The 25770-nt window shown below is 37.5% G+C and overlaps 1 protein-coding gene across 4 annotated transcripts in view; it reads left to right on the top strand.

Moving 5' to 3' along the window:
* PHKB (phosphorylase kinase regulatory subunit beta) overlaps positions 1-17573 on the top strand; it is a 228364-nt gene extending 210791 nt beyond the window's left edge. For 3 of the 4 annotated variants that reach the window (XM_027513690.1, XM_027513689.1, XM_027513691.1), the window contains 5 exons: positions 2824-2958; positions 8957-9086; positions 12642-12749; positions 14986-15126; positions 15754-17573. In XM_027513690.1, coding sequence (XP_027369491.1) covers positions 2824-2958; positions 8957-9086; positions 12642-12749; positions 14986-15126; positions 15754-15891 — 652 coding nt within the window. In that variant the 3' untranslated portion in view covers positions 15892-17573. The remainder of the gene's footprint in view (positions 1-2823; positions 2959-8956; positions 9087-12641; positions 12750-14985; positions 15127-15753) is intronic. The other variant, XM_027513692.1, reaches the window with a different exon arrangement.
* The last annotated feature ends 8197 nt before the right edge of the window (positions 17574-25770 follow it).

Here is a 25770-nt window from a genome sequence, read left to right as displayed (position 1 = left end):
TAAGCTGCCTCAAATGTAAATTTTAAATGTTAAAGAAATACAATAATAAATAGAAAACAACTCTGCCTAACCTTAAAATTAAAAGTAGAATTTTTTATTTTAAAGAGTTCACAGAACAGTTTACAGTAAGTGAAATGTTGTAAGAATTAATTTCATAAGCGACTTTAAAATCAAAATAAAATCCAAAGTAGTAACTGTATCCTTGTGACTTTTATGTCTGTATTAGCATTTTGACTAAATGTAGTTCATAATAGTGAAGATGAACAAATAAATAAATTTTGGTGGTTTGGTGTTTTAATCCCTAAGTCATGTCCAACTCTTGCAATCCCATGAACCTGTAGCCCACCAGGCTCCTCTGTCCTTGGGATTCTCCAGGTGAGAATACTGTAGTGGGTTGCCATTTCCTTCTCCAGAGGATCTTCCCGACCCAGGGATCAAACCCTTCTCTCCTGCATCACAGGCAGATTCTCTACCAACTGAGCTATGAGGAAGTCCTAATAAATTCTAGTGTTTGGCAATAATATAAGTTTAGTCCAATTTTTCTTTTCAGCTGATTAGAGAAGTGCAAATTGTACATCTTAACTCTGTCACAAGTTCTGTTGCACGTATCAGAAAACTCACAAACATGTATTTTGTTGTTTGTAAATACCTTGTCATCTTTACTGTTCTTACCAAAGAGCAAGTATTAAATATTGGTCATGTACTGTCAGTGGTAATAGTATGTATTTTACATTATTATGTCCTATTCTTGAGTATTTCTTCATGGCTATATAATCTATCTCAGCATCCAACTGGCCTGCTAGTTAAATGCCTAACTTCCAGAAATGGCAACAATGAAGAATAGTGAAGAGGATAGGAAAAAGAGGCGAGAGTTGCCTTATCAGAAGGATTGGAGCAGTCACAGAGCAGGGACACACTGCTTTGTCTCCTGTGGCCTGGCTAAGTGGGCAGGGCGATATGCTTGGTTGATATTACTTACTATTCAACCTGGAAACTGTTACATTTTTCCTACCATTTTCTTCCACTGAGAGACATTAAAGTCACTCCATAAGGATGCAGCAGTATTGTTTTGCAAGCCAGCCTTGGCAGAAAGACAAAGACTTTAATTTTTGGTTATTTCCGTCTAACTTTTTCATCTCTATACCTGTGATAAGCCTTGTAGGCAGTCTTTCAAAGGAGTGCATCAAGAGAAAGATACTGAAATATTCGGGTGCAGTAGCTTCCCTGTGTTAAGTCTTCATTGCTGTAACTAGTGTTTCTGCCTGTGCACTGGCTGTACAGCCCCTCTTTTGAGACAAAACCTGAGTAAATAGAGACACATTCTTTCCAGATGCTAAGCTTTCCTGTCCCTGTCTGTTATTCAGTTTTCACCAGAGGATTTAAGGATAAAGTATAGGATTCTGCTGTGTAAAACTAATTCCCTAGCTTTTCCTAATGGTGTGTAGAGTTTTGATTCCCTAAGGCACAGTGTTATTTCCAGAGTTTTCTTCAATTTGCATAACTGGTTTATCTGACTTCTTTCCTCAGAATAACAGAAATGAAATGAGATAACACTATAAAAATACTAAAAGCTTCTCAAATTAAAGAGTAAAATTATTTACACATAAAATGATGAAATATTTTGGGCATATCCAGGCATATAACTACCAGGCACACAAACAGTGCTCAATAAATACTTTCCTAAATAATCATAATAAAGCTGTTTCTGTAATAAAAATATACTTTATGAACAGCATTTAAATATCTATTAAAGAATAGATTCTTCTGAAATCTGTTGAATAAAGTGTGTTCTCTAATATACTAGTTATCAGTTCAGTTCAGTTCAGTCACTCAGTCGTGTCCAACTCTTTGCAACCCCATGAATCGCAGCACGCCAGGCAACCCTGTCCATCACCAACTTCCGGAGTTCACTCAGACTGACGTCCATCAAGTCAGTGATGCCATCCAGCCATCTCATCCTCTGTCGTCCCCTTCTCCTCTTGCCCCCAATCCCTCCCAGCATCAGAGTCTTTTCCAATCAGTCAACTCTTCGCATGAGGTGGCCAAAGTACTGGAGTTTCAGCTTTAGCATCATTCCTTCCAAAGAAATCCCAGGGTTGATCTCCTTCAGAATGGACTGGTTGGATCTCCTTGCAGTCCAAGGGACTCTCAAGAGTCTTCTCCAACACCACTGTTCAAAAGCATCAATTCTTTAGTGCTCAGCTTTCTTCACAGTCCACCTCTCACATCCATACATGACCACTGGAAAAACCATAGCCTTGACTAGATGGACCTTTGTTGGCAAAGTAATGTCTCTGCTTTTCAATATGCTATTAAGTTATAACTAACTAACACATTTATATGTGTCTCTGTATTTAAAAGGCAGGTACTTCTCTATCCCTTCTAATTACAAGGGAATGACTACAAAATAAATGTAATAGGTAAGAAATACTTGTCCTTCCTGGGAAAGGAGCATTTATATAATAGTATATCACAGCTCATTTCTTAGAATGAGTTTTTATCCTATTTATTTTTTTCATATATCTATTATTAAGAAAATAGTAATGTGACAGCTACTACTCATCAATCTCATTTGGTAAGAACCTAAGTTTATTTTCATGTTTTACTACCTTAACACATATGCAAGAACAGGCCTCATTTTTAACAGTCTAATCATGTCACATAATCTTGATGGAAGTAATTCTATCAGAAGTTCAGGAAATTTAAATAGCCTTTTTCATTCTTCTTTGGATGGGTCAGTGCTGTTAAGGGCATTGCGATGAGAAGCACAAGGTGATTTTATTTTAAGAGTTACTGATTCATGCTTCCCTTGTTTTGTTTCAGGTGGATCATCCATGCTATGGAGTATGAACTACAGATCCGTGGTGGAAACAAGCCAGCCAGAGACTTATATCAGCTGTCACCCAGTGATGTAAAACAGCTTCTATTGGATATTCTCCAGCCTCAACAGAATGGAAGGTAATGATGGTCCTTTGTTACTTACAGGACACTCTGGATTTACAATAAAATTTTATACATGTGTGTGTATGGAATTAGTAAGATGTTAATAAGAAATAAAATGTAGCAAAGTGTCAATACTAGATGGGCAGCATACATAGAGATACTAATTAAAATGTCTATTTTCAGTTGTAATTTTGTATTGATTTGAATTTTATACTTTTTCCAGGTATAGTTTGTAATAATTTTTATTATTCTGTGTAGAATGTAGTACTTCATTTTACTTTGGTCAATTCCCTTTCTAATCTTTGGTAGCACTCACCATCTCCTCCCAACATTTTGGCACACAAGTTTGAGTTTGATAATGTTAATTAAATTCTTGCTTGTAACTGTCTCTTTAAGTAGACTATAATCTTCTTCAGAGTAAACTGTCTTAGATGTAACTTGTACCAACCTTAGAATATAAGTAAAGCAAATACTTTGGATTGCTTTGAATTGAAGAGTTATTTTTATTACAAAAACAGTTTTAATGTAATTACTTAGGCAAACAGTTATTGAGCGCTATTTGTGTGCCTGGTACTTTCCAAAATGATATAGTTATATGCCTAGAAATATCTAGGAAAAAAGTCTTCTGCAAAAGTAGACGTGAACAAACAGAAAAGCATCCTTGTTCTTAAACAGGAAGACTTTAAAGATGTCTAACAATTCCAATAAAATTCCAACAAGCTGTTTTATGGATTTAGACCAGTAAATACTAAAATTCCTATGCAAAAGCAGACATGCAAGAATAACCAGAAAAACATAAAGACTTGCCCTAAGAGAGACAGTTAAAGTATTTAATAGCCTTTATAATTAAAATAATGTGATGCTGGTACATGAACAGAAAAACAGAACTAGTGAACAGAATAGAAAGTCCAGAAATAGACCCCCGATCACATCTGGAAATTTTGTGTGTGATGGAGGTGACGTCTCAAATCATTGGGTCAAAGATAGACTTTTTAAATAACTAGTGATGTAACAACTGGATAACGACTTGGAAAAAATAAAATAAAATCCATACTTTATACTGTACTTAAGAATAAACTTCAAACAGATTAGTGATTAAACATTTAAAAAAATGAAACTGTGCTGGTGCTAAAGTCGTCCCAGGTGGCTGAAGTGGTAAAGAATCCACCTGCCAATGCCTGTGCCAGTGCCAATGCCAATCCACCTGCCTGTGGAGATGCAGGCAGGAGACATGGGTCCAATTCCTGGGTCGGGAAGACCCCCTGGAGGAGAAAATGGTAACCCACTCCAGTATTCTTGCCTGGGAAATCCCACAGACAAAGGAGCCTGGTGGGATATAGTCCATGGAATCACAAAGAAATTGGACATGACTTAGCTCTTGAGAGTCCCTTGGACTGCAAGGAGATCCAACCAGTCCATTCTGAAGGAGATCAGCCCTGGGTGTTCTTTGGAAGGAATGATGCTAAAGCTGAAACTCCAGTACTTTGGCCACCTCAGGCGAAGAGTTGACTCATTGGAAAAGACTCTGATGCTGGGAGGGATTGGGGGCAGGAGGAGAAGGGGACGACAGAGGATGAGATAGCTGGATGGCATCACTGACTCGATGGACGTGAGTCTCAGTGAACTCCGGGAGTTGGTGATGGACAGGGAGGCCTGGTGTGCTGTGATTCATGAGGTCACAAAGAGTCAGACACGACTGAACGACTGAATGAACTGAACTGAACTAGCTTGAAGAAGACATGGGTAAATTCCTCTGTAACCTTGGTATGAGAAAGACTTTCTAACTATGACTCAAGCCTAGGGGCAATAAAAGATTAATAAAACTATATAAAAATTAAAACCCGCATTTTTCATAGAAAAAAATAGGCAATGCCAAAAGACAACTGAGAAGCTGGAGCAAAACATGTGTTACAAAGAGTTAATGCTAACTCTTAAAAATTGAGAAAAATGGGGGAAGATACAATTGATCAATTCATTTAAAATGTTAAAAATGGACCTTAAATATTGGAGAGATGTTCAAACTAACTCATAATTAGAGAAATATAAATTAAAACACATTGAGATACCATTTCTCATCTATAAGACTGGCAAAGTTAAAGAGTATGGGGAACATTTGCTGAGGCTGTGGAGAAAACAGATAGTCCCATATACAGCTGATGAGTACAACCCTTCTATATGAGAATTTGATAATATCTTAAAAAAAGTCTACATGTGCACTTATCCTTTGACCCAGCAGTCTTAGTCTTATTTTTAAGGACCCACCCTGGAGATTTGCCTCCAACAATGTGAGTATATATGCACGAGGTTATTCATTGCATCATCATCTATAATTGCAAATTTTGGAATGCCCATGACCTAAGTCCTCATACATGGGGAATTATTTGAATAAACTGTGGTAAATGTCCACACAGTGGAGATTATGAAGTTGTGAAAAAGAACAAGTGTGGTCTCTATGAACTGATAGGGAATATCTCTAGGCTGTATTGATACCTGAGAATAGCAAAGTACAAAAGAGTATAGTACTCTACTCTTCATGTAAGAAAGAAGAGGATATCTGCTCATTTTTGCAGAAGAAATATAGGAAGGCTAAATCAGAAACTAGTGAAATTGGTTACCTTCAGAGAGTGGGTGGGAACAGAGTGGAAAGAATGAAAAAAATAGATCACAGCAGTAGGGTTGAGGGGAGAGCAATACTTCAAATTCAGACCATTTGAATAGCTCTGACTGTCCAACTTCTGTGATATTTCTAAAACATAAATAATTATTCCCCAAACATAAATCATTAATGAAAATTAATCCAGATGTGGAAGGTACCAAAAATAGAATACACACAGTAACAATTGACCCTAACCATATTACAAATGAATAATATTACCACACTGAAGCAGGGGGGAAGACAAGAATTAACCAAAGTACCTTTGGAAAACATTGACTAGACACTGTAAAGCTAAACAAAAAGAGAACTACACACAAATCCTGGACTCTGTATAGTAATTTTTTTTTTCTCACAGAGGTAGGAATTAGCAATTCTGGAATTTATACACACATGCATAGTATTATATATTGGGTTGGCTGAAAAGTTCGTTTGAGATTTTCCATGACATCTTACAGAGAAACCCATACGAACTTTTTGGTCAACGCAAAGAGGGTGCATATACATATACACACACTGAGGTTAAATAAATAATTCAATATAGTGGAGCTCATTTGAGCCAGATTTTTTTTCAATGTTGAAATATATCGTTACAAATAAGGAAAGGAGAATGGCTAGAGTATTCCCTGTGGTGTTTGATTGGAATTGGAAGTATCACTGTGAACTGATAGTTTTTACAAAGATGGATAGATACAGAAATAAATGAGAATGTGTGTATGTATATGGGAGCATACATCCTGATCTTTCCTAACTGTCCACTAAGAGAACCTAGAAGCAGTGAAACCCCAATAGCAGTGAGCAAACCTGGTACCCAGATACTGATTTCCAAATAACACTTTCTAATGGAAAGAACCAGGATTCCTTGGAGAAGTAGTTGATTGCAGGGCTGGGGCAGGAAAAACACAAGATAAACCTGAAGCATCTTGTTGTACCAGAAAGTAAGAAAATGCTCCAAAAATTATAGAGGTGTGTTAGAAGGATGCCAGAGACAATGTGAAGGAGGCTCAATGACCAAAGCTGGGACAATTTTGAGCAACAAAATAAATAATGATACCATTGGATTACATCCAGTAGAATAAAGATCCGTAAGTCCAAGCTGATATAAATTGATAAATGGGAGAGAAGGGACTCTTTTTACAATAGAATTCCAATTAATAAGTGTAGGTGGAATGATGATAATGTTGGTGGAATAATGATCACCATTAGGCAAGTACAACAATAACCATTGCAGGCAAGAACCCCTAGATTTAGTGGGTGGAAGTATGATGAGAAATGGGAATTTGTATAATTTCAGAGTATTTCCACTCAAGATACTTTTTAATTGTAAAAGGAAAAATTGTAACTTTGCAGTGAAACCCAGCAGACTCCACCTTAACCAAATGATCAAGTTAACGTCATCAGTAGTAAGATACGTCAGCATTACATACCCCCTGGTACGATGTGCTGAGAAAGGGTACAGCCATTTCTGGGTATTGCAAAACAGTGCATAACCTGAGTTTAATCATGAGAAAACATCTGACAAACCTAAATTGAGGTACATTCTACAAAATAACTGACTTTTCTAAAATGTCAAAGTTGTGAAAGATAAAGATTTGAGGAACTGTCACAGATTAGAAGAGCCTAAGGAGACCTGAACACTAATGCAGTGTGGGGTCCTGGGTGGGACACAGGACCAAAACAAGGAAATTTGCAGTGAAATTGGCAAAATTTGAGTACGGTCCATAAGATTAGTAGTATTCTACCAATGTTTATTTCCTGGTTTCGATAGTTGTACTATTGATTATGTAAGATGACAGAAAGTAGAAGAGGCTGAGTAGAGGAACATTTTTTTTTTTTTTGCTTTTCTATAAACCTAAATTTTTTCTAAGTAAAAAGTCAAAAGATAAAAATAAGAGAATTCTTCTAAAATAATTCCTGCTCTGTGAATATTCACACATTTTTACCTTTTATGTTGTTCTAAGCAAACATCTTCCTTTTATAGTCTTAACCATGACTTCACAGAACTCTGAAAGCATCTTTTTTGTTGTTGCCAAACAAAGGAAGAAAGGGGAAGAATCACATGGAAAATATTCAGTTTGCATACCCATTATCCAAATTAAAACATCACAAAGGAACCTTTTTGGCTTTTTTCTTTAGCATAGCACTGAACCCAGCCACACAGATCTGGGCCTACCAAGAGAAGCTATACATCCGAAAGAGATACCTCCTCACTTGTGTAGTGATGTAACTTCTCGATCCTCTTTCACCAGAACAACAATGTCTTTTTCTGATCACTGTATCCTGCATAATGAGTTTCACACCTAGAAATATTGTTGATCATTACTTGTGGTTGATGACACATTTTACTCTGCTGCCTGTTTTAATACCAAGTATAAAAAAATTATATTTGTTCCTATCTTCAGCTTTTGTAATAATATACTACTATGTCATTTGTTTATTCTTTTTCAGATTGTGAAAATTCTGTATCTTTAGCAGTTTGTGATTGAAGTAACTATTATATTTTTAAGATTTAAAACTTAAACTCATTAAAATAATGGATCTAGAATTTTGACTCTGTATTAATTATTATGATGTGTAAGATTTGGTAGCTGATATTTTAGCACTGGTTCTTTGGCAGTATTTAAGTAGAAAACTAAATATAAGGTTTAAATTAGCATATAAGGTTTAAAATAAGGTAATTTCATTAGATGGGCTTCCCTGGTGGCTCAGTGGTAAAGAATCAACTTGCCAATGCAGACTTGGGTTTGATCCCTGGGTCCTAAAGATCCCCAGTATTCTTACCTGAGAAATCCCATGGACAGAGGAGCCCGACAGGCTAGAGCCCCTGGGGTCCCAAAAGAGTCGGACATAACTTAGTGACTAAACAACAACAGTCTTATTAGATACATTATACTTTTTTGAGCACTCACCCACTTATCAGGTGGTTATTAAGCACCTTTCTTGGAGAGGTATATAGGAGTAACCAAACTACATATACAATGCCCATGTCTTCATGGAGCTTACATCTTATTGCACGTAAGGACCAGGTGAACTTATTTTGAAATTGACTGTTCCTGTGTTTTTAAATTGAACTGCATTGCATGTTAGAAACTCATTTGATCACATAGTGAATTGTAAGAAACTTACTAGAGAATAACATTTTGCCTGTTAAACTTTTTTAGGGATTTTCTCCTTTCCTGCAAGTTCTGTTTTCACTATGAAATATTTAATAACCTCTATAACACATGGTAGATATGCATCATTGATGGATTTTGGCTTTTATTGCTCATTCTGTTGGAACAATTAATCCATATAAAAGCACTGCTTTTTGTCAGAACAAGCTTGTTTTTCAACACTGAGGCATTTTCTTTTGGTCTACAGATGTTGGCTGAACAGGCGGCAGATCGATGGCTCTTTGAATAGAACCCCCCCTGGGTTCTATGACAGAGTATGGCAGATCCTGGAACGCACACCCAATGGAATCATTGTAGCCGGGAGGCATTTGCCCCAGGTACAGCCCCACTGTGTCTGTGTCAGTAAAAGGGACTTCTAAAGAGACCTAAAGAGAAAAGAAGACAGCAGAGGATGAGATGGTTAGATAGCATCACAGACTCAATGGACATGAATCTGAGCAAATTCCAGGAGATGGTGAAGGACCCGGAAGCCTGGTGTGCCACTCTCCATGGGGTCACAAAGAGTCAACAGGACTTAGTGACTGAGCAACTACAAAGGAGCAGAGAGTTCTTCCCTTCTCTGCTTTGCAAATGACCTTTCTACTTATTTCAAAGAATATTTAGATACTTGAAAGGAGAAAAATAAGAAGCCTGCTCAAGTGGATTAGAAATAATAGCAATGATGGTAGAAATACCACCAAGTGCAATAGGCCAGCGGCAGGGAACCTCACAAACAGGAAAACATACGTTCAAAAACCAAATCAGTCTGAAGAAACAAGGTGGTTTAGTAATGCTGTGGCTAGAAATTACTAATTAAAAATTGGATTGAACATGAAAAGTACAGTAACTTTTAGGTCATTAGACAATCACTTATTAACTGAGAGGTAACTGACATTTGATCTGAATGAATTAGTATTCCCTTCTTCAAATGGTTTTCCAGGTTATATCAACTGGCCAGCCTCTTTAATTGTTTAATTTAATTCTGACACTTAAATCATTCTGCTTGTGCACAAACGTGAATAATTAGGCCTTCTAGAAATGGAGTTTGGGGAAGGAAATGGCAACCCACTCCAGTGTTCTTGCCTGGAGAATCCCAGGGACGGGGAAGCCTGGTGGGCTGCCGTCTGTGGGGTCGCACAGAGTCGGACACAACTGAAGCAACTTAGCAGCAGTAGCAGCAGCAGAAATGGAGTACTGTATCTGTTTATAGTGTTGAAACATCAGCCAAATTATTTGTAATAAAGGTCTTTATCAATGTATTCTTTTTTTATTGAAGTATAGTTGATATACAATGTGAGTTTCAGGTATACAACATAGTGATTCAATATTTCTATAGATTATATTCCATTTAAAGTTATTATAAAATATCAGCTATATTCCCTGTTCTGTAGCATATTTATTTATTTTATGCATAGTTTGTGCCTCTTAGTCTCCCACACCTATCTTGCCCTCTACTCTTCCCTCACCCCACTGGTAACTACTAGTTTGATCTCTGTAGCTGTGAAAATAAAATACTCTTAAAACACACACCTATACTCATTTTGTTTATGTGTACATAGGGTATTTCTGAAAGAACCCACAAGAAATCGATAGCATTCTTTTGCCTTTGGGGAAAGGGACTCTGGTCTATGGTACAGCTTGGGCTTTTCACTGATAATCCTTTTTAACCTTTCAGATTTTTGAACTTTGTGAATCTATTATTTTTTTCTAAAAATGAATAAGAACTTTTTAAAAGTATTTTTTATGCTGTTCACAGACTGTTGATTGGTTTTGTTGGTTGTCAGTATAGGTGCTCCAGTCCTTCCCAAGGTGCTCTCTGTGACCATTGTATGGAGCGCCTCTGTCTCCTGTGGGCAGGGACCCACTTCAACTGTTCGTGTCCTGCTGCTTCTACTAGGCCTGTGTCTGAGCACAGTGGACTGTTGCAACCTTCTGTTGCTTCTTTCCCAGCCTCCGCTAATGCCTACCAGACTTTCTTTTAATTATCTGATCGCCTGGTCTCTCCTTGCTGACAACGTGTTAAGTATTTTTAAGTGCCAGGCTCTTTTCTAAGTGCTCCTTTAATCCTTACAGCTGTCTTTTGTGGTAGGTACTGTGTTAGTACTGTTTGACAGATGAGGAGACTAAAACACAGCTCAGTGGTTTTCCCGAAGTCGTACATCCAGGAAGCACATGACCTAGTGTGACCCTCTTCCCAGCAGTTTGGCTTCTGAGCCTTTTCTCTTAACTTCTCTGCTACACTTTCCACTTCTTTCAGAGACTGGAAAATAAGGTAGCCTGATAGCTCTTCTCTAGATTTAATTATCATATTGCATACTAGCTATGCTGACTTTTCAAATGAGATATATTAAAAGGACATTGATGTGAACCCATGAAAAGATCTTCCTTTCCTTCTGTAACCCCATTAATCTCATTGCTAGACATCTAAACAGTTATAATTGCAGGCATATCTCAAATAGTGCAAGTTTGGTTCCAGATGATCACAGTAAAGCAAATTACATAATTTTTTCTGGTTATCCAGTGCATATTAAAGTTATGTATACACTATACTGTAGTCTGCTAGGCATGCAATAGTGTTATATCTAAGAAAACAATGTACATACCTTAATTTAAAAGTACTTGTTGCTAAAAATTGGTAACTATCATCTAAAAACACAGGGCTGCCAGAAACTTTCAATTTGTAAAATGAACAACAACAACAAAAATCTGTAAAGTGAAGCACAATAAAACAAGGTATGCCTCCACCAGCTTCATTTTCCCCTGAATTAGGTACTATCTATAATCACTGACAGTATGTTGGATTGTACTGAATACAAAATACAATAGATGGACCATGTTGCATATAGGACTGAAGCATTATTACACCAAGCAAAATAATATTGCTGTCACTTAATTGAAAGGAAACAATGGGCTTGGTCCCATTTTGAATAGTAGGTAGATACACATGTTCTAGGTTATGAGGAAATTCACTGTAGATCATGCTCTGAGGTAAAGGCAAATAAGTATGACTCATCATCTCTTCATCTCTGGTAATAATTCTGGTGACTCCATCTGCTCTCCCTCATTCAAGCCTAACATTTACAGCCTTTCCTTCCATCCTTTGAAGATTATCCAGCATGCCAAGATTTTTTCTTTTTTTGAGTTTATTTTCTGCTTTCATTTGGTTTGTGGAAAGTATATGGAAGATTTTTACAATACTCTTGTTTTAAATGAAATATAAAGAGGAGATTAGAGAACATTTTTTTTGTTTTGCTTTTTTCTGTGTTTGCTTACCATTTCTGCACATGATATTGTTTCACTTATTTGTGTGCATTTTTATGCTGCCAGCTCAGAAGGACTGCCACAGAAATGATGTTAATTCAGTAGCAAGTGACTTAGATGCTGAAGTCTGATGGCAAGCACAACTTGTGTTAATTCTGAAAGCAATATGTATTCTTAATGTGTTGTTCAATTTTTGGCCATTCCTTTTGTGTATTCCTAGAGAAGGAAATGGCAACCCACTCCAGTACTCTTGTCTGGAAAATTCCATGGACAGAGGAGCCTTGTAGGCTACAATCCATGGGGTTGCAAAGAGTCAGACATGACTGAGCAGCTTCACTTCACTTGACCTCACTTCACTTTTGTGTATTGAAGTAGTTTCCTAATACAGTCCTCTTTTCCCTAAATACATTAATATAGGAAAGATAACTACTAAAAACAGGAGGTTTAATTTATCACAAGAGTCAGCTGGTTAGCTTAAGTAGTTTGACATATATAAAATCCAGTCATAAAGCTGAAAATGCTCTCTAAGGTTTTGTAGAAGCTGAAAAAGATACTAGTGAATAAAATTTTCCTGTTAAGCAGGAACCAGAGTGTAACAATGCAGCATTTTAATGTTGAGTTATTTTTTTCAGCAACCAACCCTGTCAGATATGACCATGTATGAGATGAATTTCTCTCTCCTTGTTGAAGACATGTTGGGAAATATTGACCAGCCAAAATACAGACAGATTGTCGTGGAGGTTTGTATTTAAAAATGTAGATTGCTGAAGAAATGCTTTCTATCTGCTCCCTGAAAACCAGTATAAAGGAAACTGCTTAAGAGGCCAGGAATTCACTCCTCACCTAACCCAGATCTCCAGTTGAGTCCTGGAGGAGATGGCCATCCTTGACCCTTGAGTCGAGGCACATAAACAATTCAAACATCTTAAATCCATCAGGGTAGAAAGACTGACTGGCCAACTTTCCCAGCTACACACTCATCCCCACAGTAAGTGCATCAACAGTACCGTAAAAGAGAGGATGTGACCTTTTTCTGTTTGTCTTATTTTCATTTTCTCCTGTTTACAGAAATAACTCATGACTATTGTAGAAAAGTTCAATAGTTGAAAAAATTATAGAAAAGTTAACCAAAATATATCTCTATATCCACTAGCAATAGATCGTCACTATTATTTTGAGGGACACCTTTCCAGACATCTCTGTGAACAGAGAAAGCCTGTAATTTTGTATCTCATCATTGCTGCGTGTAAAGTTAAATGCCAAAATACACACACCTGTGCATGCACACATACACATATTGTTTTGCCATTTTAAAGTATTATATCAAATACATAGAGACTCCCTTGAATGGATATAATTTATAGCTCATCCTCACATTGTTTCTCTGGGAATGTCTCCATCAGACTCTGTGTTTCTTGAGGGTGGGTAATATGTCCTATTGATACCGAAGCTCTCAGTGAGTGCTGGACTGGATGTGGCACCTCCTAAAATCCAGCGTGTCTGGAGCTACAGTCAGCTGAGTGAGATTCAGCCTCATCTATGATAGGCCAGAATTTGGGTAAGAGTATCAGCCAGTCAGATTCATAGCTTGTGGGAGTAAGACAGAGACTGGGGTGAAGAAAAGATGGGATTTTTAGAAGCGTGATTGCCTTCTTTGTACAGTTAACCTTTTGGTATCTCATGCCTATAGATGCCCCTAAAATGAGGTCATTCTCTTTGCAGAAGAAATTTACCTTTAGAACTTGAGCAAAACTTCAAATTCTTTTGGCTAAAGCTCTGCCCCAAGGTCTCCCACAGTGTGACTTCTGGATTTTTTCCTAGTGTTTCCTTTGGTTCTTTCAGGTACTAATTGGGAAACATTTCAATAAAGTATATCAGAAAGATTCCCAAGTTGGAAATTATGTCTTTATCCTGTTTCATGTACAAACTAGAAACCATAATCATCATCAGAAAGTCTTTACCAAGCATTGCATACTCAGATACAATTTTGCATATTACAGTTTGTCATATAAAATGAACATTACTACTTAGGATAAAAGTATACGGTAGCCAAGCAATAGGATGATGTCTTAAACTAAGATAGCTTATACAAACCAAATAGTGCTCATGTCATAAAGAATCACAGTTAAGTATATTGTTTAAAATATAACTGTCCCCTGAGAAATACTGTGATGTCAGAGAATTATACTCATTTTGGCGTGCTAGACTTAAGTCAGGAGAAGGCAATGGCACCCCACTCCAGTACTCTTGCCTGGAAAATCCCATGGACAAAGGAGCCTGGTGGGCTGCAGTCCATGGGGTCGCTAAGAGTCGGACACGACTGAGCAACTTCACTTTCACTTTTCACTTTCATGCATTGGAGAAGGAAATGGCAACGCACTCCAGTGTTCTTGCCTGGAGAATCCCAGGGACGGCGGAGCCTGGTGGGCTGCCATCTATGGGATCACACAGAGTCGGACTGAAGTGACTTAGCAGCAGCAGCAGACCTAAGTCATTTGATCGTGAGGGTAGATCCAAAGTCTCCACTGTACTCGTCTGCCTTGCTCTCTGAGGCAGCCGCTGCACCACTGGACCCTGTTTTGGTCCACCAAACAGTGGCTTGCTTGCCACCAAACATGAAGGTCTAAAGACTAGAGACATTCAGACACTTTGGGTACTATAGGGTACTATGTACTGTGACAGGATTAGAAAAGTCATTTTTCTAAGTTATCAATTTTATTTAAGTGACTGAAAAACATTTCCATATAGCTACAGGGATACAGACAATGAAAAAAAAAAAGGGAGATTTCCAAACAGAACTCATGTTATTAACTTGTATAGGTAGGAAGATTCCATCCATAGATGATCCTATCATTGTACAGAACAGGCTGTGGGATACAAGGACCATCCATCAATCTGAGCAAAGAATGAAAACATATGCAGACTATGTCGCTTTTATGGTTCATATAATTGGCTTTCGATGTCTGTCCCTTCTAGTTACTAATGGTCGTATCCATTGTACTGGAAAGAAACCCTGAGCTAGAATTTCAAGACAAAGTAGATCTTGACAAACTGGTGAAAGAAGCATTTCATGAATTTCAAAAAGATGAGAGTCGACTAAAGGAAATTGAAAAACAAGTAAGTAGAGAAAATAGCTTTTTGTAGAATTTTTTTTCTCAATTCTTCAAAGTATCCGTAAATCCCTTATAATTTAACTTACAAAACAGATATACAGATTACAAAACAGGAGGAAGTCTGATTTATTTGAGGAATTAATGTTACTTTTTACTCAATTATTAGTCAATTCAGCTAAGAAGTTCTGACTAGAAAGATATCTAAGCAGAGATAAATTTCCTTTATGTAGTTAGCAGTTAAAATGTGTTTTACCAGGAAGAAGCCAGGGATTCCAGAAGACTATAAAATTAAATTCTGGGAGGATGGGATGAGTAACAGGCTACCCTCGTGCTGTGTACTACCTGATATAGCTCCTTCCAGGCTGTCTGTTTAATATTTTATTCTCATCCATAAAAAGGTTCCCTAAGTAAATAAAAATTATCAGCAAAAAAGAGAATACTGAAATGCTGTCTTCATTTTATATGCTGAGAAGATGCTTCAGGAAAATAAAAGAAAAACTCAAGAAGCTCATATTTTCCACAAGGAAATCTTCCTGTGAATTTATTTTTCCCTCTCGGCGGACACTGATTTTACCTGTCAACTCTTTACAAACAAAAACTCAGATGACTCACTTACTATTTTCCTTTGTAGGATGACATGACTTCTTTTTACAACACTCCCCCTCTGGGAAAAAGAGGAACATGCAGCTATTTGACAAAGGTCGTGATGAATCTGCTGCTGGAAGGAGAAGTCAAGCCAAGCAATGATGACCCATGTCTGGTTAGCTAGTGAGGAACGTGGTAGAGACTTTGTTAAGACAGGTTTTCCAGCAGTGTGTTGTTTGTGTTGAAGCTTAATCAAGGCAGCCATTAATGAGTGGGCTGACCATGCTGGTGAAGTGGTCGCCACACCCTTGGTGGAATTATTGGACTTTTTGCATGCCATAACCAATCTAATGGTAAGAAATGCTTGTAATCAAGTGAAAATAAGTTCTCATGATTATGCCAACTACAGTAATAATCTTTACTGAGCAGTAGTAATAGTTTATTAATTGAAAGTTTACCACTGCATGTTTTCTGACTACATAACTCTTCAAATTGGGCCTTTGCTCATTTTGGATTAAATTCCCACCTTACTGCCAATTAAATGAATTTTCCAACGAATAATGCATACCGAGAATGAAAGTATATTGAAAAAATGGTGAATTCTTTTTAAGTAACATGCTTCTAGAACAAAATATTAATATGCATCATAAAAGCAAAATCAAGCAGCTGGTATTTTTATTCTCAAACTGAATTATTGGTAATATTTTAGAATACAGAGCTATTGTACAATTTTTACCTTGTAAACATTATTATGGTTTTGTATTTGTGCTAACTGTAGGGGTTGGACTAAAGTAATAAATCTATACCTTATCAAATATTTTCTTTGTGCCCTTAGTAAAAATAATATGAACTGTTAACCTAGTTTGTACTCATAAAAACAAAAGTAAAAATCATTAAATTTTATTTCTGAATTAGTAAATATATCTGAATACATTCTTTGTTCTCATTATTCTCAATATTGAATTTATTACTCCTGAATATTTTCATTTAATTGATCAGGAGATAAAAGAGAATCTATGGTACCTACCATTACACGTATTTTGTTACCAAATTTACTTAAGCTAATGTTAATAAACATATAAAGTAGGTTAAACATTTAAATTTCATCAGTTATTTCCTTACTGAATGTTACAATGAAGCCCATTAATTTGAGCCCTGACCCCAAAGGGAGTCATTTTTCTCACTAGTCTTACGGGAGTTTCACCTGAAAAGTCAAACTTGTCACAAAAAAATGCAGCCCATTTATAAAGTCTTGAAAGGATCTAAGACAGAAAGGACAAGTAGCTTAAGTGACAAGTCAGGTTGATATCAAATAAATGGATGCAGGAGCACGTGAAAAAATCTGGAGTCGGGCACATTCCTCATAACTTTGAGGTACACTTGCAAAGAGTGTGCTGGTTGGCGAAACTGAGAAAAATAAGGTAAAATCTTACTTTATAGAACTTTTTTGTTTTAAGAAATCAGGGAGAAAAATATTTTCAGAATCTGTTATGTATTAAGTGATTCACATGAATTATACTATCAAATCTGTATACTGATCATATGAAACAGAAATTGTTATCCTAGTTTTACAGTTAAGAATACTAAGCTCCAAGGACTTCCCTGGTGGTACAGTGGTTAAGAATCCGCCTTGCAATGCAGAGGACAGGGATTGATCCCTGGCTGGGAAACTAAGATCCCTGTGTACCACAACTACAGAGCCCACAGGCCACAACTAGAGAGCCCACATGCTGCCACCGCTGAGCCCACAGGCCACGAGTAGAGAGTCCGCGTGCCGTAGCAGAAGATCCCGCATGATGCAAAGGAGAGCCTGTGTGCCACAACTAAGATCCCGTGCAGCTAAATAAATGAATATTAAGAAATAAATTATACTGTCCAGATTATGTGATAAATTCCTCCACTTTTATGGTATGAAAAGAATTGAGATTTGTGTCTATAGTACAGAATCTATGTACTTTTAACTAATATTATAGAATCTATGTATATTTCATTAATCTACCACAGACTCTGATTTTTCTTCTCTCTAATGGGACTGTAGTGTTAGACTTCCACATTTCCAGGTAAAATCCACAAGGGAGAAGCCAGCAACTGTTGATTCAGACTGTGGGAAATGACCCAGTTTAGGAGGAGTTCGCCTAGGTTCTGCAAGAATTCTTGCTTTAGGCTATCTTTTCTGATTGCACTGTCTCTGATTCCAAACCAATCACTGGTTTCTGTCCAGAACCATCATCTTACTGGATTACAAACCACTTTTGCAAGCTGTAAATGCTGTGAGTGCTTATTGCTCAAAGAGACTTCCTCACTAGTCATTTGAACTGTTTTTAATTTGATTCAGAGAAATTGATGAAATAAAGAACATAAATCTGGCTCTTAAGAAAATTCCGCTAGTAACATGATAGGAAATAAAAGTGGTATCATTGAAATAAGTGTTTTATCTCCAATGGTCAATAATTAGAACAACTTGCATTTGGCAGTGTGGATGTTTTTGAATACTAAAGTCAGACTGTACAATCACCCCACAGTGTCCACAGCAGATTGGTTCCATGACCCTCATGGACCCCAAATCCACGGATACTCAAGTTCCTTATAAAACAGCATGACCTGCAGACACCCTCCTGTATACTTTAAATCATCTTTAGATTATTTCTAATTCCTAATACAATGTAAATGCTTTGTAAATAGTTGCCAATATGCTGCAAATTCAAGTTTTGCCTTTTGGAACTCTGGATTTTTTTTTTTGGCTATTTTCCACCCATAGTTAGTTGAAACTGAGGATGTGGAACACAGAGAGCTAACTGTATATACATGCACACACATGGAAGAGCTATATCACTTTATATTTTTTGTGAACTCTGTATGTTTGCTGTATCTTTTTTGAGTGACCAAGAAACCTTGTTCTATTATTATATATTTGATTCTCTTTTTCCTTAACATAAAAAATGGAGCTAATGGTGCTTTATTATTTACCTTGAAGAAATACTAAAGATTAATTAGATTTGCATCAAATAATCTGAACTCCTTGAAAAAACATCAATAAAAATATTTCATTGGGGAAAATTAACATGCATATAACATACATATATTAAATATATATAGATTCCTTTCCTTTTATATGTGTATGTATATTGAATTTATACATATGTATTTAATTTTTTAAAAAAAACACATGCATATATAGATTTGCCATTTTTTGTTTGCTTATTTACTGTAGTGAAAATACTTCAGGAAACTCCTTTGTGAGTTTTGAGAAAATATCCAGTTAAAATGTCTGGAATGTATGTTAAGAAAAAGAAATGACATTTTCTTGAGAAGAAAAAATAATTTCACCGTACACAAAATGGCTTAGAGTAAAATAGATGTGTTTTTTACTGTATTCTTTTCTTTTCTCCTTACCCCCACCCCCTTCCCATACTAATGCAGGAAACAGGTAACATGTGAGCATGGGCATTACTTAAAATATGACTTATATTTCAATGTAAGTTTTCTTGTAATATTATGGTTAAAGAGGAAAGTGACTTGAACTGAAATTGATAATTTACTTACATCCTGCTTTTAGGTTTGTGCATCCATAAAAAGCCATATACTGCTTCTTTTTCTCGGTTGTTGTTGCTCAGGAATGTATCATATTTATTTTTTTTTTCTTTTTACCTTTGACCCCTTTTACCAGCCCCCACCTTTGGCAGCCATCAGTCTGTCCTCTGTAGTTATGAGCTTGCTTTTTCTTTTTTTTTTTCTGATTCCACATATAAGAGATCATACAGTATTTGTGTTTCTCTGTCTCTGAGTGACTTCACTTAGCATGATGTTCTCGAAGTCCATCCATGTTGAAGCAAATGGCAAGATTTTTTTCTTTTATGGCTGAATAATATGCAGTAGGGCCTCCCCTCATAGCTCAGTCAGTAAAGAATCTGCCTGCAGTGCAGGAGTCCTGGGTTTGATTCCTGGGTCGGGAAGATTTCTTGGAGAAGGAAATGGCAACTCACTCCAGTATTCTTGTCTGGAGAATCCCATGAACAGAGGAGCCTGGCAGGCTACAGTCCATTAGGTCACAAGAGTCAGACACAACTTAGCAACTAAACCACCACCAATATGCAGTAGAATATTACTTTATCTATTCATCCATCAATGAACACCTAGGATATTCCATATCTTGGCTATTGTACATAATGCTGCAGTGAACATGAGAGTGCGGGTATCTTTTTGAGTTAGCATTTTCATTTTCCTTGGGTGAATACCCAGAAGTGGAATTGCTGAATTGTATGATGGTTCTCTAGTCAAAGCTATAGTTTTTCCAGTAGTCATGTATGGATGTGAGAGTTGGACTATAAAGAAAGCTGAGCGCCAAAGAATTGATGCTTTTGAACAGTGGTGTTGGAGAAGACTCTTGAGAGTCCCTTGGACTGCAAGGAGATCCAACCAGTCCATCCTAAAGGAAATCATTCCTGAATATTCATTGGAGGGACTGATGGTAAAGCTGAAACTCCAGTACTTTGGCCACCTGATGCAAAGAACTGACTCATTAGAAAAGACCCTGGTGCTGGGAAAGATTGAAGGCGGGAGAAGGGGACGACAGAAGATGAGATAGATGGTTGGATGGCATCACCAACTCAATGGACATGAGTTTGAGTAAACTCTGGGAGTTGGTGATGGACAAGGAGGCCTGGCGTGCTGCAGTCCATGGAGTCACAAAGAGTCGGACACGACTGAGTGGCTGAACTGAACTGAACTGAATGATGGTTCTATTTTTAATTTTTTGAGGAACTTCCATACTGTTTTCCATAGTGACTGCTGCACCAATTTATATTACCACCAACAGTGCATTATGATCCACTTTTCTTCACACTCTTACCTACAATTTGAGAGTGTATACAAATTCAATGTACATATACAATATGTATGTTATAAATTTGTAATTTGTATACATATTGTACAAATTGTGTAAATTGTATAAATAGGAGTAGACTCTATGAGTATATTTAATACATGCATATTATATGTATGCTAATTTTCCCCACTAAAATACTGTTATTGCTGTTTTCTTCAATGAGTTCAGATTACTCCATGCCAATCTAATTAATTTAGTACTTCTTCAGAGTAAATAATAAAGCACCATTAGCTCCATTTTTTATGTTAAGGAAAAAGAATCAAAATTTTATTTCTTTTTTCTTATAATAATCATTCTGACAAATGTGAGATTTCTCATGGTGGTTTTGATTTGCATTTTCCTGATGAATAGTGATGTTGAGCATCTTTTTATGTAGCTGTTGGCTATCTGTGTCTTCTTTAGGAAAATGTCTAGTCAGATCTTATGCTCATTTTTTAGTTAGACTTTTTTTGTTTTGCTATTGAGTTGTATGAGTTCTTTATTTTGGATGTTAGTCCCTTATTAGAGACATGATTTCTAAATATTTTCTCCCATTCAGTAGGTTATCTTTTCATTTTGTCGAGGTCAAGAGCATGTTAAGGAGAGGAATAGGGCAAAGAACACTTGATATATGAAGAGAGTTTATGAAAAGATAACCAGCTAGTTTATAAAACAAGCATGAAAAAAAAGCATCAACTTAAAGTTGAAACCCATGGAAATAATTGGAGACTAACACTTAATAGCTAGGGCAACTGGAAATAAAAAACTTGAAATGTTTAATATTTGCTGAAATATAGGGGGCATGAACTATGTTGTATTTTTGAGAATTAAAAATTTTGATTAGCTGAGCAAAGTTGATGGAATCTGCCACTGTCTTAGCTGAAAGCAAACACCATTTGCAAATCCACATAGGAGTTTTAACTTCCTGCTTACATGTTACATATGCAGAATCCTGAAGTTTTCTAGTACTGAAGGCATTCAGAATCTGTGATATAAGTATATACTTCGTGTTTTGACGAAATTCAAAATCTGTTGTTCTGAAAGATATGTTTGGATCAATAAATCTTGATGTTCCCTCTACAGAAGCCATTGTTTTCTAATTAGAAGAGTGAAAAATAAAAAGAATTAGAACACAGAACTCATGAATTTTAGAAGTCTCATTTGGCCTACAGAGACAAAATGTTTTAACAGCTGTACTAGAGACTGACTGAAAATATTAGCACATTTATCCAGGCATGACAAGATTTAAATCTAATTTAAAGCTTCCTCTATCACAATGGCAGATTTATTGTGTAAGTTTATTGTACAAGCAATGTCTGTTGGAAACTCCTCACTGAATATCAAATTCAGCCACATTTCCAGAACATCATTTTGAGAAACATGATGTTTTCCAGATTTCCTTCCATTTTATTTAAGTCTGAAAAGATCATATTTCAGTTTTAAAAAATCAGAGTGTGGAATCACCTTGATATCATCTCCAATATATGATAAGCTTGCAGTGCCTAATGGATACCAAACAACATTTATAGACTACCTAAGTAAACTTTTTTACCAGGACTCTAAAGAATAGGATCAGATAAAAGTTCTTCATGAGCATGCATGTTAAATAGATGGCATATACAAGTAGGAGAGTCAACACAATGTGAAAACAGTTGTAACAGCACAGAGAGACCACATTTAAATCAAGAAGAGCCCAGAAGTATTGTAGTATGCAGCCAGCTTCATCTACCACAGTATGTCCAGGCTCTTCTTGATTTAAATGTGGTCTCTCTGTACTGTTACAACTGTTCTTGTTATAGCTAAACACTCTAGGAAACAAACTCACTCAGAAGGACAGTGTGGATCGTGGAGTGCAGTTTATTACACCAGCGGGTCCAAGGCAGTTTCCTCTTTAGCCAGGGACCCCAGCCAACTTTTGTGAAAACCTTATTATACCTTAAGTGTACATGCTCAAGCCCACATCCCCAAATTCCTTAAACCTAGCCTGGAAAATGTTAAAGGGAGATACAATCGGGTTAACAGCCAAGATTCCTAATCAGAAGGGTCAGCTTGTTATATGTTGTAGCCTACACCAATGGGTTCCATAAAGATTACAAAGGTGATTGACTACATAGGGGATTATTACATTCTTTTTGGCATCGGGAAATCTGGAATGGAATCTGGTATTTATCAGTCCAGGAGGCCAGTTCGGTAGTAGGTAGTTATCCCCATGGCTACTAGGCACATAGTCCAAAGCTCACTGAAAGTGCAAGCAGGCTTATAGTCCAGAGTTAACTGGGGATGTAGGATGGAGTTTCCTTCTTTTTCAAAGTGGAGTCAGCTCGGCCTGTTGCTTTCCTCCTTCATTCCCCCTCCTGATGCTCTCAACTTCCAGTGCGAGCATCACTGATTGAGATGTACTGGATTTTAGGCTTCCTGGTATATATTTGGGTAAATGAAGTCATCCTCTACGATACAAAGTTAACAACACATTGGAGAATACAAGGTCCACATAACAGAACCAACAGAACAACTATAACAATGGTTAATATAGTTTTCCACCAATCACCCTTTACCTATGATAGAACAGAAGTCCAAAAAGGAAGATTATCATCATACATAGCTTTTACTTGATCCTTCATGTCATCTAGAGCGACTGATATATTGCCAGACAAATCAGGAATATATACACAAACATTCAGCTGTGATTATAGCACAGGTCCCTCCTTGAGTGGCTGTAAGTATGTCTAAAGCCATTGTGTTTTGAATTACCACTTTTCTCATTTGTATTTGTTCAGTATTTAGTGCTTGAATAGCTCTTAGGCTGTCATTTAGGGCTCTTTGGGTGAAATTAGTTAGAGCTTCAACTCTAATCATTATGTCCGTAGTGCCCAATGAGGGAACAAATAAAGCAGCCAAATAATTATATCAATGGAAAACTGATCAAGACCGTCTGGCCCTTAGGGAGGGTAAACTTAAAGGCTCTTGTATTGTTGACATGATGTTTCCATGGGCAAAGGCCAGACCTAAAGTACACCTCCCTATCCATCCTGGGGGCAACCAAGGCCATAAGTTAGTCCCACATAACCAATGGGTGCCATTAGAAGCAATCCACCTGATTCTGGGGTTGAATCCCCAGGCTGTCCCAGGCCATAGGGTGGATTGACTGGGATCATATGTAACTTTATAGGTCTTATAGCACTGTTCTGTCCATAGAAAGCCCATTGGTTTTAAAATCTTTTTAGCTATCATTTGGTTTTTACATCCAATAGTGTGTACATCTTGTTCCCAGCAAATTTTAGCTATCCTAACAAGTTGTCCCGTTTCCCTTTTCATGGTAATCCACATGTATTCATCCCATATCTAGTAAAATTGGTCAAAATATCAGTTAATTTCTGATCGTTTGGACTTAATGGCTGTCATGTAATACTGATAAGCATTTTCTGAACTAAGAATATAAGTAAAATGTATCCCATGGTCATTCATCAGATCATTGGCCTTTTTATCATACCAGTGGGTAGCAGCTGCTGTGATTACAGTTTCTATACTCAATTTTTGTTGTTTTGCCTGATGCAAAAAATCATATAAGCTAGGCATATAACCCCTCTGTAGAGGTGATACCCACCATGGGAGTCCATCCATGACAGACATGGGCATGGCTCCACATACCCAGCAGTTAGATTTTGTATGGAAGTCAACATAGGAATGTGCCCATGAAATGAAAACGTGGTCTTGTGCTGAAACTGTAGGTAGTCTCAAGAGAATACTGGCAAGTCCTTGAAGCAGTAGTTGACTGTAGAGCTGCATCTCTTCTTCTTTAAGACAATCTTGGTTTCACGGGGCTCAGTGGGGTCCCTGGTGTAGTCCACTCATGTCCTCTGGGTCTGCGTGGTATGCTGTCTTCACCCTCATGTGGATCCAGGGAGTGATACCTGCAACTCTAACTGCCGTAGGCGTGGTTAGAACAACAGTACATGGACCTTTCCAATGAGGGGCCAAGGAGTCGTGTTTCCAGTCCTTGACCCACACCTGATCACTGGGCACAAAATCATGAATCTGTTCCCCAAGAGGGACCGGCACCCTTTCTTGTACAAACTTAGTTACCTGATTTATTACCTGACCCAGTTGTTCCATCTGCTGTGAAATCCCATCCACCCTTACCTGTGGCAGATTTGCCTAAACCTGTCTTACTTCTGGGAGGGGGCCTCCCATAGACAATTTCATAAGGAGAATAACCATGGGAATGCAGGGTTACCCTTAATTTGAGTAAGGCTGCCAGAAGCAAGTCTATCTATCCATGAACAGTTAGTCTCTATGATTCATTTTGAAAGTGTCTCTTTAAGAGTTTGGTCGGTTCTTTCACCACTCTGGAAGTCTGGGGCCTGTATGCCATATGTAATTTCCACTTGATATTTAGACCTTTATATACCTGTTGAATTAAGTCGGTTACCAAAGGCAGGGCCATTGTCTGATCCTATACTGGTTGGGAACCCAAATCTGGGGATTATTTCTCAGAGCAGACAGCAAGCCACTTCATTTGCTTCTTCAGTTCGGGTGGGGAAGGCCTCTGCCCTTCCTGAGAAGGTACATACCATGACCAGTAAATAGTGGTAGTGTCAGCATGGTTTCATCTCAGTAAAGTCCACTTCTAAATGTTCAAAGGGTAGAGTGCCTTTTAACTGTATTCCTGCAGGTTTTTGTTTATGTCCAGGGGCAGCATTGACATCTGAGCAAGCAGAACAGTCTACATAAGGAGGAAAGTCATGGAATTAAGAAATATTTTCGAATTAATTCTTCCATTTTGTCATGTCCCAAGTGGGTTGCCTAGTGAACCTGAGACACCAGTGTGGGGGGCTAATGCCTCAGGTACCAGTAACCTGCCATCTGGCAGTTCCCACCAACCTTTTTCATTCGTGGTGGCCCTTTCTGCTTCAGCCAGCTGATCTTGGGCCAGGGTATACTGTGGGAGAGTCAACGTTAACTCAGGCATTTTTGAGAGCACAAAGGTTCTGATAGGCCTCCCACCAGCAGCCCCAAATTTCTCAGCCGCATGTTTTGTGGCTTCATCTGCTGGTCAGTTTCCCTGTGCTTGTGGGTGTCTTCCTTTCGGCGACCCCAACAGTGCATTACTGCTACCTTTTCAGGTTCCCATACAGCGTCTAATAGAGTCAAGATTTCTTCCTTGTTTTCAATGTCCTTTCCATTGGCTGTCAGAAGACC

Source organism: Bos indicus x Bos taurus, chromosome 18 (assembly GCF_003369695.1).
Source record: "Bos indicus x Bos taurus breed Angus x Brahman F1 hybrid chromosome 18, Bos_hybrid_MaternalHap_v2.0, whole genome shotgun sequence".
Lineage (NCBI taxonomy): Eukaryota > Metazoa > Chordata > Mammalia > Artiodactyla > Bovidae > Bos > Bos indicus x Bos taurus.
Note: the sequence above shows the minus strand (reverse complement) of the source record. Positions and strands in the feature narration are given on the sequence as shown.